Raw genomic sequence first — 14,679 nt, forward strand, 5'->3', positions numbered from 1 at the left:
ATCAACTACGCTCGGGATATTGCAGTCGCCAAAATTCTTATTGGGCGGAAATCGATCGCGCCGTGCAAGACATCTGCACAGAATGCGGCATGGGCCCTCCGCACGACACAGAACACCTTTTCAACTGCCCCGCCAAACCTACCCATCTAACTCCAGTGGATCTGTGGCTACAACCCATAGAAGCAGCGATTTTTCTGGAACTGGAGATAGACCCAGATCCAGATTGAACAGAGGAACGAAAATACAAACATAATAAAAAACACCGTTACAACAACAATCAATGTCAGCTGCTCATCTTATAACCTAACTTAATTCGGGTGCTGTGTTGTTCTTCCCTGTACGGCTAGCTGAACCCATGCCGATGATGGGCAACTGCATAATTGTGTCTGATACTAGGAAGAAGGAATAGTGAAATCGACATATACAATTTCAGCTTTGTTGGCTTGCATGTTTTGGTTGAGTAGAGGGAACGCAATACCTTTTTGCAAACTTCGATGACAATCGATATGTTGAAGACTTTTGTAAGATCCTCAAGCTCAATCAGCAGCTTCAGTGTTGCCATTGGTATTCCGTTCGAGTCCATCGCTATGGAAGCTTTAGCGTTGCAGATGGAATTTGCAATATTATCCTTAGTAAACTGTCTTGGTACATCTTTGAAACAAAAGATTTTTTGTGAAAATGTCCTCCCTTTGTCAGTTTCAGTGTAAACGACAAATTGCCAAAGAAAAAATGTGCGTGAAGATAAAATCGATTTTAACTAGCGGAGACAAAAACCATAACTACCACCACCATATTTAGCCAAGACACATTCTCTTACGTATAACAGATTTAGAACAGTTGTATAACAGTTCTAAAAACGATTTTGACAAAATATAAAATCGATTTTGACAAAATCGTTTTTGAAGAATATGTGTTTTAGACCTTTTTCAGGATCTAAAAAGATATGAGCACACGGAAAATTGACAAAATTGAAAAAAAAACGGAAAGTTAAAATAAAAGATTCTGTAGGACTTTTTATTGAAAACCTTCATACATGTGGGTGGACCTATTGAGGGCCCTCCTGGCGAAATTTATGCCGCGTACCTACAGATGGCGAGTACAGCTAATTAGGCCATTGGGTCGACTATAAGAAAATACAAATTTGATTACAGGTTGATTGTATAAATTTTGAAATATCGACATTTTATGAAAAACCTTCATATATTTGGGTGGACCTATAAAGGGCCCCCCTAGGCGAAATTTATGCCGCGTACCTACAGACTGCGAGTGCAGCTAATTAGGCCATTGGGTCGACTATAAGAAAATACAAATTTGATTACAGGTTGATTGTATAAATTTTGAAATATCGACATTTTATGAAAAACCTTCATATATTTGGGTGGACCTATAAAGGGCCCCCCTAGGCGAAATTTATGACGCGTACCTACAGACTGCGAGTGCAGCTAATTAGGCCATTGGGTCGACTATAAGAAAATACAAATTTGATTACAGGTTGATTGTATAAATTTTGAAATATCGACATTTTATGAAAAACCTTCATATATGTGGGTGGACCTATTGAGGGCCCCCCTAGGCGAAATTTATGCCGCGTACCTACAGACTGCGAGTGCAGCTAATTAGGCCATTGGGTCGACTATAAGAAAATACAAATTTGATTACAGGTTGATTGTATAAATTTTGAAATATCGACATTTTATGAAAAACCTTCATATATGTGGGTGGACCTATTGAGGGCCCCCCTAGGCGAAATTTATGCCGCGTACCTACAGACTGCGAGTGCAGCTAATTAGGCCATTGGGTCGACTATAAGAAAATACAAATTTGATTACAGGTTGATTGTATAAATTTTGAAATATCGACATTTTATGAAAAACCTTCATATATGTGGGTGGACCTATTGAGGGCCCCCTAGGCGAAATTTATGCCGCGTACCTACAGACTGCGAGTGCAGCTAATTAGGCCATTGGGTCGACTATAAGAAAATACAAATTTGATTACAGGTTGATTGTATAAATTTTGAAATATCGACATTTTATGAAAAACCTTCATATATGTGGGTGGACCTATTGAGGGCCCCCCTAGGCGAAATTTATGCCGCGTACCTACAGACTGCGAGTGCAGCTAATTAGGCCATTGGGTCGACTATAAGAAAATACAAATTTGATTACAGGTTGATTGTATAAATTTTGAAATATCGACATTTTATGAAAAACCTTCATATATGTGGGTGGACCTATTGAGGGCCCCCCTAGGCGAAATTTATGCCGCGTACCTACAGACTGCGAGTGCAGCTAATTAGGCCATTGGGTCGACTATAAGAAAATACAAATTTGATTACAGGTTGATTGTATAAATTTTGAAATATCGACATTTTATGAAAAACCTTCATATATTTGGGTGGACCTATAAAGGGCCCCCCTAGGCGAAATTTATGCCGCGTACCTACAGATTGCGAGTGCAGCTAATTAGGCCATTGGGTCCACTATAAGAAAATAATAATTTGATTACAGGTTGATTGTATAAATTTTGAAATATCGACATTTTATGAAAAACCTTCATACATGTGGGTGGACCTATAAATGGCCCCCCTAGGCGAAATTTATGCGGCGTACCTACAGATTGCGAGTACAGCTAATTAGGCCATTGGGTCCACTATAAGAAACTAATAATTTGATTACAGGTTGATTGTATAAATTTTGAAATATCGACATTTTATGAAAAACCTTCATATATGTGGGTGGACTTATTGAGGGCCCCCTAGGCGAAATTTATGCCGCGTACCTACAGATTGCGAGTGCAGCTAATTAGGCCATTGGGTCCACTATAAGAAACTAATAATTTGATTACAGGTTGATTGTATAAATTTTGAAATATCGACATTTTATGAAAAACCTTCATATATTTGGGTGGACCTATAAAGGGCCCCCCTAGGCGAAATTTATGCCGCGTACCTACAGACTGCGAGTACAGCTAATTAGGCCATTGGGTCGACTATAAGAAAATACAAATTTGATTACAGGTTGATTGTATAAATTTTGAAATATCGACATTTTATGAAAAACCTTCATATATTTGGGTGGACCTATAAAGGGCCCCCCTAGGCGAAATTTATGACGCGTACCTACAGACTGCGAGTGCAGCTAATTAGGCCATTGGGTCGACTATAAGAAAATACAAATTTGATTACAGGTTGATTGTATAAATTTTGAAATATCGACATTTTATGAAAAACCTTCATATATGTGGGTGGACCTATTGAGGGCCCCCCTAGGCGAAATTTATGCCGCGTACCTACAGACTGCGAGTGCAGCTAATTAGGCCATTGGGTCGACTATAAGAAAATACAAATTTGATTACAGGTTGATTGTATAAATTTTGAAATATCGACATTTTATGAAAAACCTTCATATATGTGGGTGGACCTATTGAGGGCCCCCCTAGGCGAAATTTATGCCGCGTACCTACAGACTGCGAGTGCAGCTAATTAGGCCATTGGGTCGACTATAAGAAAATACAAATTTGATTACAGGTTGATTGTATAAATTTTGAAATATCGACATTTTATGAAAAACCTTCATATATTTGGGTGGACCTATAAAGGGCCCCCCTAGGCGAAATTTATGACGCGTACCTACAGACTGCGAGTGCAGCTAATTAGGCCATTGGGTCGACTATAAGAAAATACAAATTTGATTACAGGTTGATTGTATAAATTTTGAAATATCGACATTTTATGAAAAACCTTCATATATGTGGGTGGACCTATTGAGGGCCCCCCTAGGCGAAATTTATGCCGCGTACCTACAGACTGCGAGTGCAGCTAATTAGGCCATTGGGTCGACTATAAGAAAATACAAATTTGATTACAGGTTGATTGTATAAATTTTGAAATATCGACATTTTATGAAAAACCTTCATATATTTGGGTGGACCTATAAAGGGCCCCCCTAGGCGAAATTTATGCCGCGTACCTACAGATTGCGAGTGCAGCTAATTAGGCCATTGGGTCCACTATAAGAAAATAATAATTTGATTACAGGTTGATTGTATAAATTTTGAAATATCGACATTTTATGAAAAACCTTCATATATGTGGGTGGACCTATTGAGGGCCCCCTAGGCGAAATTTATGCCGCGTACCTACAGACTGCGAGTGCAGCTAATTAGGCCATTGGGTCGACTATAAGAAAATACAAATTTGATTACAGGTTGATTGTATAAATTTTGAAATATCGACATTTTATGAAAAACCTTCATATATTTGGGTGGACCTATAAAGGGCCCCCCTAGGCGAAATTTATGCCGCGTACCTACAGATTGCGAGTGCAGCTAATTAGGCCATTGGGTCCACTATAAGAAAATAATAATTTGATTACAGGTTGATTGTATAAATTTTGAAATATCGACATTTTATGAAAAACCTTCATACATGTGGGTGGACCTATTGAGGGCCCCCCTAGGCGAAATTTATGCGGCGTACCTACAGATTGCGAGTACAGCTAATTAGGCCATTGGGTCGACTATAAGAAAATACAAATTTGATTACAGGTTGATTGTATAAATTTTGAAATATCGACATTTTATGAAAAACCTTCATATATGTGGGTGGACTTATTGAGGGCCCCCTAGGCGAAATTTATGCCGCGTACCTACAGATTGCGAGTGCAGCTAATTAGGCCATTGGGTCCACTATAAGAAACTAATAATTTGATTACAGGTTGATTGTATAAATTTTGAAATATCGACATTTTATGAAAAACCTTCATATATTTGGGTGGACCTATTGAGGGCCCCCCTAGGCGAAATTTATGCCGCGTACCTACAGACTGCGAGTGCAGCTAATTAGGCCATTGGGTCGACTATAAGAAAATACAAATTTGATTACAGGTTGATTGTATAAATTTTGAAATATCGACATTTTATGAAAAACCTTCATATATTTGGGTGGACCTATAAAGGGCCCCCCTAGGCGAAATTTATGCCGCGTACCTACAGATTGCGAGTGCAGCTAATTAGGCCATTGGGTCCACTATAAGAAAATAATAATTTGATTACAGGTTGATTGTATAAATTTTGAAATATCGACATTTTATGAAAAACCTTCATACATGTGGGTGGACCTATAAATGGCCCCCCTAGGCGAAATTTATGCGGCGTACCTACAGATTGCGAGTACAGCTAATTAGGCCATTGGGTCCACTATAAGAAACTAATAATTTGATTACAGGTTGATTGTATAAATTTTGAAATATCGACATTTTATGAAAAACCTTCATATATGTGGGTGGACTTATTGAGGGCCCCCTAGGCGAAATTTATGCCGCGTACCTACAGATTGCGAGTGCAGCTAATTAGGCCATTGGGTCCACTATAAGAAACTAATAATTTGATTACAGGTTGATTGTATAAATTTTGAAATATCGACATTTTATGAAAAACCTTCATATATGTGGGTGGACCTATAAAGGGCCCCCCTAGGCGAAATTTATGCCGCGTACCTACAGATTGCGAGTACAGCTAATTAGGCCATTGGGTCCACTATAAGAAAATAATAATTTGATTACAGGTTGATTGTATAAATTTTGAAATATCGACATTTTATGAAAAACCTTCATATATTTGGGTGGACCTATAAAGGCCCCCCTAGGCGAAATTTATGCCGCGTACCTACATATTGCGAGTGCAGCTAATTAGGCCATTGGGTCCACTATAAGAAACTAATAATTTGATTACAGGTTGATTGTATAAATTTTGAAATATCGACATTTTATGAAAAACCTTCATATATTTGGGTGAACCTATAAAGGGCCCCCCTAGGCGAAATTTATGCCGCGTACCTACAGATTGCGAGTACAGCTAATTAGGCCATTGGGTCCACTATAAGAAAATAATAATTTGATTACAGGTTGATTGTATAAATTTTGAAATATCGACATTTTATGAAAAATCAAATTATTAGTTTCTTATAGTGGACCCAATGGCCTAATTAGCTGCACTCGCAATCTGTAGGTACGCGGCATAAATTTCGCCTAGGGGGCCCTCAATAAGTCCACCCACATATATGAAGGTTTTTCATAAAATGTCGATATTTCAAAATTTATACAATCAACCTGTAATCAAATTATTAGTTTCTTATAGTGGACCCAATGGCCTAATTAGCTGTACTCGCAATCTGTAGGTACGCCGCATAAATTTCGCCTAGGGGGGCCATTTATAGGTCCACCCACATGTATGAAGGTTTTTCATAAAATGTCGATATTTCAAAATTTATACAATCAACCTGTAATCAAATTATTATTTTCTTATAGTGGACCCAATGGCCTAATTAGCTGCACTCGCAATCTGTAGGTACGCGGCATAAATTTCGCCTAGGGGGGCCCTTTATAGGTCCACCCAAATATATGAAGGTTTTTCATAAAATGTCGATATTTCAAAATTTATACAATCAACCTGTAATCAAATTTGTATTTTCTTATAGTCGACCCAATGGCCTAATTAGCTGCACTCGCAGTCTGTAGGTACGCGGCATAAATTTCGCCTAGGGGGGCCCTCAATAGGTCCACCCAAATATATGAAGGTTTTTCATAAAATGTCGATATTTCAAAATTTATACAATCAACCTGTAATCAAATTATTAGTTTCTTATAGTGGACCCAATGGCCTAATTAGCTGCACTCGCAGTCTGTAGGTACGCGGCATAAATTTCGCCTAGGGGGGGCCCTTTATAGGTCCACCCAAATATATGAAGGTTTTTCATAAAATGTCGATATTTCAAAATTTATACAATCAACCTGTAATCAAATTTGTATTTTCTTATAGTCGACCCAATGGCCTAATTAGCTGCACTCGCAGTCTGTAGGTACGCGTCATAAATTTCGCCTAGGGGGGCCCTTTATAGGTCCACCCAAATATATGAAGGTTTTTCATAAAATGTCGATATTTCAAAATTTATACAATCAACCTGTAATCAAATTTGTATTTTCTTATAGTCGACCCAATGGCCTAATTAGCTGTACTCGCAGTCTGTAGGTACGCGGCATAAATTTCGCCTAGGGGGGCCCTTTATAGGTCCACCCAAATATATGAAGGTTTTTCATAAAATGTCGATATTTCAAAATTTATACAATCAACCTGTAATCAAATTATTAGTTTCTTATAGTGGACCCAATGGCCTAATTAGCTGCACTCGCAATCTGTAGGTACGCGGCATAAATTTCGCCTAGGGGGCCCTCAATAGGTCCACCCACATATATGAAGGTTTTTCATAAAATGTCGATATTTCAAAATTTATACAATCAACCTGTAATCAAATTTGTATTTTCTTATAGTCGACCCAATGGCCTAATTAGCTGCACTCGCAGTCTGTAGGTACGCGGCATAAATTTCGCCTAGGGGGGCCCTTTAATGGTCCACCCAATATATGAAGTTTTTTTCATAAAATGTCGATATTTCAAAATTTATACAATCAACCTGTAATCAAATTTGTATTTTCTTATAGTCGACCCAATGGCCTAATTAGCTGCACTCGCAGTCTGTAGGTACGCGGCATAAATTTCGCCTAGGGGGGCCCTCAATATGTCCACCCACATATATGAAGGTTTTTCATAAAATGTCGATATTTCAAAATTTATACAATCAACCTGTAATCAAATTTGTATTTTCTTATAGTCGACCCAATGGCCTAATTAGCTGCACTCGCAGTCTGTAGGTACGCGGCATAAATTTCGCCTAGGGGGGCCCTCAATAGGTCCACCCACATATATGAAGGTTTTTCATAAAATGTCGATATTTCAAAATTTATACAATCAACCTGTAATCAAATTTGTATTTTCTTATAGTCGACCCAATGGCCTAATTAGCTGCACTCGCAGTCTGTAGGTACGCGGCATAAATTTCGCCTAGGGGGGCCCTTTAATGGTCCACCCAATATATGAAGTTTTTTCATAAAATGTCGATATTTCAAAATTTATACAATCAACCTGTAATCAAATTTGTATTTTCTTATAGTCGACCCAATGGCCTAATTAGCTGCACTCGCAGTCTGTAGGTACGCGGCATAAATTTCGCCTAGGGGGGCCCTCAATAGGTCCACCCACATATATGAAGGTTTTTCATAAAATGTCGATATTTCAAAATTTATACAATCAACCTGTAATCAAATTTGTATTTTCTTATAGTCGACCCAATGGCCTAATTAGCTGTACTCGCAGTCTGTAGGTACGCGGCATAAATTTCGCCTAGGGGGGCCCTTTATAGGTCCACCCAAATATATGAAGGTTTTTCATAAAATGTCGATATTTCAAAATTTATACAATCAACCTGTAATCAAATTATTAGTTTCTTATAGTGGACCCAATGGCCTAATTAGCTGCACTCGCAATCTGTAGGTACGCGGCATAAATTTCGCCTAGGGGGCCCTCAATAAGTCCACCCACATATATGAAGGTTTTTCATAAAATGTCGATATTTCAAAATTTATACAATCAACCTGTAATCAAATTATTAGTTTCTTATAGTGGACCCAATGGCCTAATTAGCTGTACTCGCAATCTGTAGGTACGCCGCATAAATTTCGCCTAGGGGGGCCATTTATAGGTCCACCCACATGTATGAAGGTTTTTCATAAAATGTCGATATTTCAAAATTTATACAATCAACCTGTAATCAAATTATTATTTTCTTATAGTGGACCCAATGGCCTAATTAGCTGCACTCGCAATCTGTAGGTACGCGGCATAAATTTCGCCTAGGGGGGCCCTTTATAGGTCCACCCAAATATATGAAGGTTTTTCATAAAATGTCGATATTTCAAAATTTATACAATCAACCTGTAATCAAATTTGTATTTTCTTATAGTCGACCCAATGGCCTAATTAGCTGCACTCGCAGTCTGTAGGTACGCGGCATAAATTTCGCCTAGGGGGGCCCTCAATAGGTCCACCCACATATATGAAGGTTTTTCATAAAATGTCGATATTTCAAAATTTATACAATCAACCTGTAATCAAATTTGTATTTTCTTATAGTCGACCCAATGGCCTAATTAGCTGCACTCGCAGTCTGTAGGTACGCGGCATAAATTTCGCCTAGGGGGCCCTCAATAGGTCCACCCACATATATGAAGGTTTTTCATAAAATGTCGATATTTCAAAATTTATACAATCAACCTGTAATCAAATTTGTATTTTCTTATGGTCGACCCAATGGCCTAATTAGCTGCACTCGCAGTCTGTAGGTACGCGGCATAAATTTCGCCTAGGGGGGCCCTCAATAGGTCCACCCACATATATGAAGGTTTTTCATAAAATGTCGATATTTCAAAATTTATACAATCAACCTGTAATCAAATTTGTATTTTCTTATAGTCGACCCAATGGCCTAATTAGCTGCACTCGCAGTCTGTAGGTACGCGGCATAAATTTCGCCTAGGGGGGCCCTCAATAGGTCCACCCACATATATGAAGGTTTTTCATAAAATGTCGATATTTCAAAATTTATACAATCAACCTGTAATCAAATTTGTATTTTCTTATAGTCGACCCAATGGCCTAATTAGCTGTACTCGCCATCTGTAGGTACGCGGCATAAATTTCGCCAGGAGGGCCCTCAATAGGTCCACCCACATGTATGAAGGTTTTCGATAAAAAGTCCTACAGAATCTTTTATTTTAACTTTCCGTTTTTTTTTCAATTTTGTCAATTTTCCGTGTGCTCATATCTTTTTAGATCCTGAAAAAGGTCTAAAACACATATTCTTCAAAAACGATTTTGTCAAAATCGATTTTATATTTTGTCAAAATCGTTTTTAGAACTGTTATACAACTGTTCTAAATCTGTTATACGTAAGAGAATGTGTCTTGGCTAAATATGGTGGTGGTAGTTATGGTTTTTGTCTCCGCTAGTTAAAATCGATTTTATCTTCACGCACATAAAGAAAAAGAACAAGCACACCACCTCGGATTAGTCAAGGTGATGTTACAACCCTATAGAAGATGTAGGAACTTTTCACTCATGCCCACCGATGAAATGGTGGCCAGGATATGTCATTTGTCCGACAAGGAGGCACTCTCTACTAATCCTGGAAGGGGAGTACTCATTTGATACCACCTCGCCGAGATATGAGAAATGTTTTAGGTCTCAACTAACGTCACATCGAACTGTATTCTACAACCTGATGTGCGATATTCTAATACATTTATGAAATTCTCATAAAAACTTTGTAATTATGTCTAACATATTATGCAAAGACATAAATACAACTAAGACATGACAAAATGCATGCAACAAAAAAATGTTTACGAAACTTTGTATAGAAACATTACCCTTAACAGGTTGCAGTTAATTCAAAATCGCAACCAAGGAGGAACATTTCATGTAATGGTATCAGAAACGAAATTTATGAATTCAAGGATCTATTCAAGAATAATTCTATGTCAATTGGATCGGTAAATTCGGTTAAATACTTAAAAATGTATAAAAGAAAAAAATGTTATATCACCATATCGTGATATAACATTAGGTGTGTCTTTTTACTTACTAAATGTTGCTGAAACATTTTTTCTAGCAACTTTTCCTTTATACAACTGTCAAAATTTGCAACATTAGTAATAATTATTACTAATTATCACGTAAAAAGACACAGCTATTATGTTAAATTCAACAAAGACATAAATACAACTAAGACTAGACAAAATGCATGCAACAAAAAAATGTTTACGAAACTTTGTATAGAAACATTACCCTTAACAGGTTGCAGTTAATTCAAAATCGCAACCAAGGAGGAACATTTCATGTAATGGTATCAGAAACGAAATTTATGAATTCAAGGATCTATTCAAGAATAATTCTATGTCAATTGGATCGGTAAATTCGGTTAAATACGTAAAAATGTATAAAAGAAAAAAATGTTATATCACCATATCGTGATATAACATTATGTTAAATTCAAAAGCCATTCAATGAAGAATGATAGCAAAAAAAATGTCTTATCTTGTTGTATTTATGTCTTTGTATTATGTTTATAGTGATAAACTATTGATAAAACAAGTAAAAAAGTATCAGTCGGCTTTGCCGACAGAGATATACCCTCAGCCTGTGCAAATTAAAACACTTTTTTCACAAAAAACTTATATATTTAGGGGGTTTCAAAATTTTGGTCGTATGAACCGACAAAAATGTTGATTAGGATTAAAGTTCAAAAATTTTGCGGAAAAGGTACTTAAAGGAATGGACCGACATAGACCATGTGTGTCCAATAGGCGGTTTTTACACCCTTCGGGCTGTTTTCTCAAGAAGTATGGACTTGCCCCTGAAACAACTTTTACCATCGTAATTGAGGCAGCGAAATGTAAGTTGCTTCAACAAAAAAGTGATTTAATAGCAGGTCTTAAAGTGAACTTATCCAAAATTTTGTGTGGGAGGTACGGGATGGAGTGGACAAATATAGTCCATATTCGAACCTGATCTATATCTGGTAGATATTATGAGAATGTGTAAAGTATGGACCAAATCGGTCACTCCCTTCAAGAGTTATCGTACGCACAAATTTTACGAACATTTTCGAACTTTTGTGGGGGAGGTACCGGAAGGAGTGGACCGATATAATCCATCTTTGAACTTGAGCTAAGTTTGGACAAAATATTACGAAAGCCAAATTTTGGACCGATTCGGAAGATCCGTTCAAGAGTTATCTTGCGCTCCAACCACTACACACGGTGTCATAGGGGTTTCTTTTGTAACTTTCAGGCTATTTTCTCAGGAAGTATGGACTTGCCCCTAATGAAACTTACAGCGTCGTATAGAGGACAGCGAATACAACTTGCGTAAACAAAAATCAAAGCGATTCGAGACCAGGTCTTAAACTGAACTTTTCCGAAATTTTGTGAGGGAGGTACCCGAAGGAGTGGACCGATTGAGTCCATATTGGAACCTCATCTAAGTTTGGTAGAAATTACACGATGTGCAAAGTATGGACCAAATCGGTTATTCCCTACAAGAGTTATCGTGCGCACAAGTTTTGCGACAATTTTTGACCCTTTGTGGGGAAGGTACCTGAAGGAGTGGACCTATATGGCCCATCTTCGAATCTGAACAACATATTTCGATACCCAAAATTTGAACCAAATCGATTGATCCGTTCGTTATCGTGCGCACCAGCCTGCCAGACAGACAGACGGACGGACATTGCTAGATCTACTCAAAATTGTCAGAAACGGATATCGTACAAACATACTTGGGGTCTAAAGCCATTATTTCGATGTGGCACATTTTTGGTCGTATCAAAGTGTAAATACCCTCTTTAGCCTAAAGGCTGAGGGTATAAAAACGCTTATAAGTGGTGTCGAATCCTACTCCTCGCTTTACAAATTCTATATTGGTATAAATATCATTATTATCATTATTTTCGTTTTGTTTTGCACGAATCAATATAAAAAGCAATGGATTATATCAATAACGTATAGGTTATGGTGATCACGAACTTCAATATACCTAGAATAAGGTTCCTTAATCTTGAGCATCATACATACAATATGTACCACTTTTGCTCCAATATCATCTACTTCAATAGGTTCAAGTTTAAAGGTGTTGGTGATAACTGAACAGTCATCATCAACAGTGTCATACTTATGAAGGTTGTCCAACAAGAAGACATTTGCATTGCGTGATTCATTGTCAAGCATTACATATAATTCATCAAATTGCAATACATATAGTTTTTCATCAAATGATTTATTGGAGAAATATTCTTGGAGAATATTCTTTATTTCTGGGTCGAAACCCATAGCAGAGCAAGCTCGAATTGGGACCAAACTTTTTTCACAGCTAGATCTCGTCACCCAAATCACAATTATAACAACATTTATTTCTGAAGTCCACACTTTCCGAGATATGGGAAACCAATTTCTATTTATTTGGAGAGTGCAAAATTTCCGAAATATGGGTCTCGATCCGAGCTTAATGAAAACATTCAACTTAAGCCTGGAACAACCTTAACAACAACAACAAAATGTTCTTTTACATGGCTACATGGCAAGTTTTCTCCTATATCCTAGTTGTTTTCTGTCAGATGTTGCTAACGAGACAAGTGCGGTCATTTGTGGCGGGGTCTATATCTCGGGAAGAATACATTTCCGCAATAAATTTATAGATCTTTGAAGTCGTGATTTTTTCTTATGATTATAGGACAACCAAGACAACAAAGTTTTTGCATTTACCCATGTGAATTTCAATAATAAAACCTCATCTGAAATTCAGTGGATTTTATTTGGCGGTGGAATTGAGAATTGAATTCCACTGATTTCATAAATGTAGACATACTTCTATTACGGCTGTTATTGCGTTAGAAAGAATAATAACCATTTCTCGAAATTTCACAAGTATTTTTGTGATTTTTCCACATTGTTAGAGATAAAGGAGGAGATAACGGCATTTGCTATGCTTGTTTAAAATAAAATTGATATGAATTTGACAACATAACTAAATAATTAAAGAATACCTATTTATTATAATTTATGTAAACAAAACATACACACATTCATACATACCTTTTGAAAACAAAACGGCATAGCTAATATCCCCACACCAATAATGCTATTCGCTAGCGTCATAACATAACCGGAATTGGCCAACATTTTACAATAGTTTCAAGGTTGACTAGCCGGTAGATCACAACAACAACAGCAACGTAGTAAAAGTCGTAAGCCCTTGATTTAGCAACGATTCTATAATTCAGTGACCTAATGAACTTCACATTGACCACCAATATAATAAATATTTATGCAAAACTTTCACTTTTTCGATTTTGGGCTATCTGAATACAAGAAAACAAATAAAAAGAGAAAGATTATTCATCCACCATATAACGTTTGTAATTTGCAACTTTATTTCAATCACATTTGGTTAATTAAAGGAAATATATAGATTAGTAATGGTGGCAAAAGGATTTTGAATTTTACTAGAGCCAACTTTTCAATGGTGTTTTAGCATTTTGAGCAATTTGCAATTTAACATTTTGGGATTTCTTGGTAACAATAATTTGTTAGCTTTGATTGATAATATATAAATAAACAACACAATTTATTTAATAAAAAACACAAAACAAGAAATAATTTGTTAAAAACGAAACGTCAGCAAAAATGTATTTTTATGTTTTCTTTTTTGTCTACGTGTGTTTATAGCCGAGACGCGAGATTGAAGAAGCGCTGTAGACACTATAAAATAAATAAAAGTAATAAAAAGTTGTTAAAGCCAAATAAACAAAAATTTACCAACACAAACGAAACAGGTGAAAATAATAAAGCGAACGAGCACAATGCCAGCGCCGACGAATTTTTGTTTTTCCCGGAGTGATATTAAACATAAATACTTGAATACTTCAATTTGATGTAACTTGCAGTTAGAATATGTTTACATTTACGAAATCTACTAGATTTCATCTGTCAATTCCTTTCTGTATACGTCAAATGAAAACTCATCTGAAATCGATTGGATTTCATTTGACATTTGAGCAATGGAATTGACAGTTGAAATCGAGTGGATTTCGTAAATGTAAACATAGTATTAGTATATAATTATACACACAATAATTTAGGCCTTGTACACACGCTGCGACTTTTGATGCATGCATCACCATTTTTTTAGCGGTGTTGCAAAAAATAGTTGTGATGGAGGGAATGAAAAT

The 14,679-nt window shown here is 36.8% G+C and overlaps 1 protein-coding gene across 5 annotated transcripts in view; it reads right to left on the reverse strand.

The window, feature by feature from the left end:
* Positions 1 to 14,439, reverse strand: part of LOC141405195 (uncharacterized) — a 37,244-nt gene extending 22,805 nt beyond the window's left edge. The window contains exons 1-3 of one of the 5 annotated variants that reach the window (XM_073989272.1): positions 14,267 to 14,413; positions 13,955 to 14,209; positions 13,544 to 13,809 (exon numbers count right to left, since the gene is read on the reverse strand). In XM_073989272.1, coding sequence (XP_073845373.1) covers positions 13,544 to 13,630 — 87 coding nt within the window. In that variant the 5' untranslated portion in view covers positions 13,631 to 13,809; positions 13,955 to 14,209; positions 14,267 to 14,413. Of the gene's footprint in view, positions 1 to 13,543; positions 13,810 to 13,954; positions 14,232 to 14,266 lie in introns of those variants that run through there. The other 4 variants (XM_073989273.1, XM_073989276.1, XM_073989271.1 and 1 more) reach the window with 4 other exon arrangements.
* Positions 14,440 to 14,679: the final 240 nt, after the last annotated feature.

The sequence above is a fragment of the Musca autumnalis genome, unplaced genomic scaffold (assembly GCF_047663935.1).
Source record: "Musca autumnalis isolate F117 unplaced genomic scaffold, ASM4766393v1 scaffold_5, whole genome shotgun sequence".
NCBI classification, from domain to species: domain Eukaryota; kingdom Metazoa; phylum Arthropoda; class Insecta; order Diptera; family Muscidae; genus Musca; species Musca autumnalis.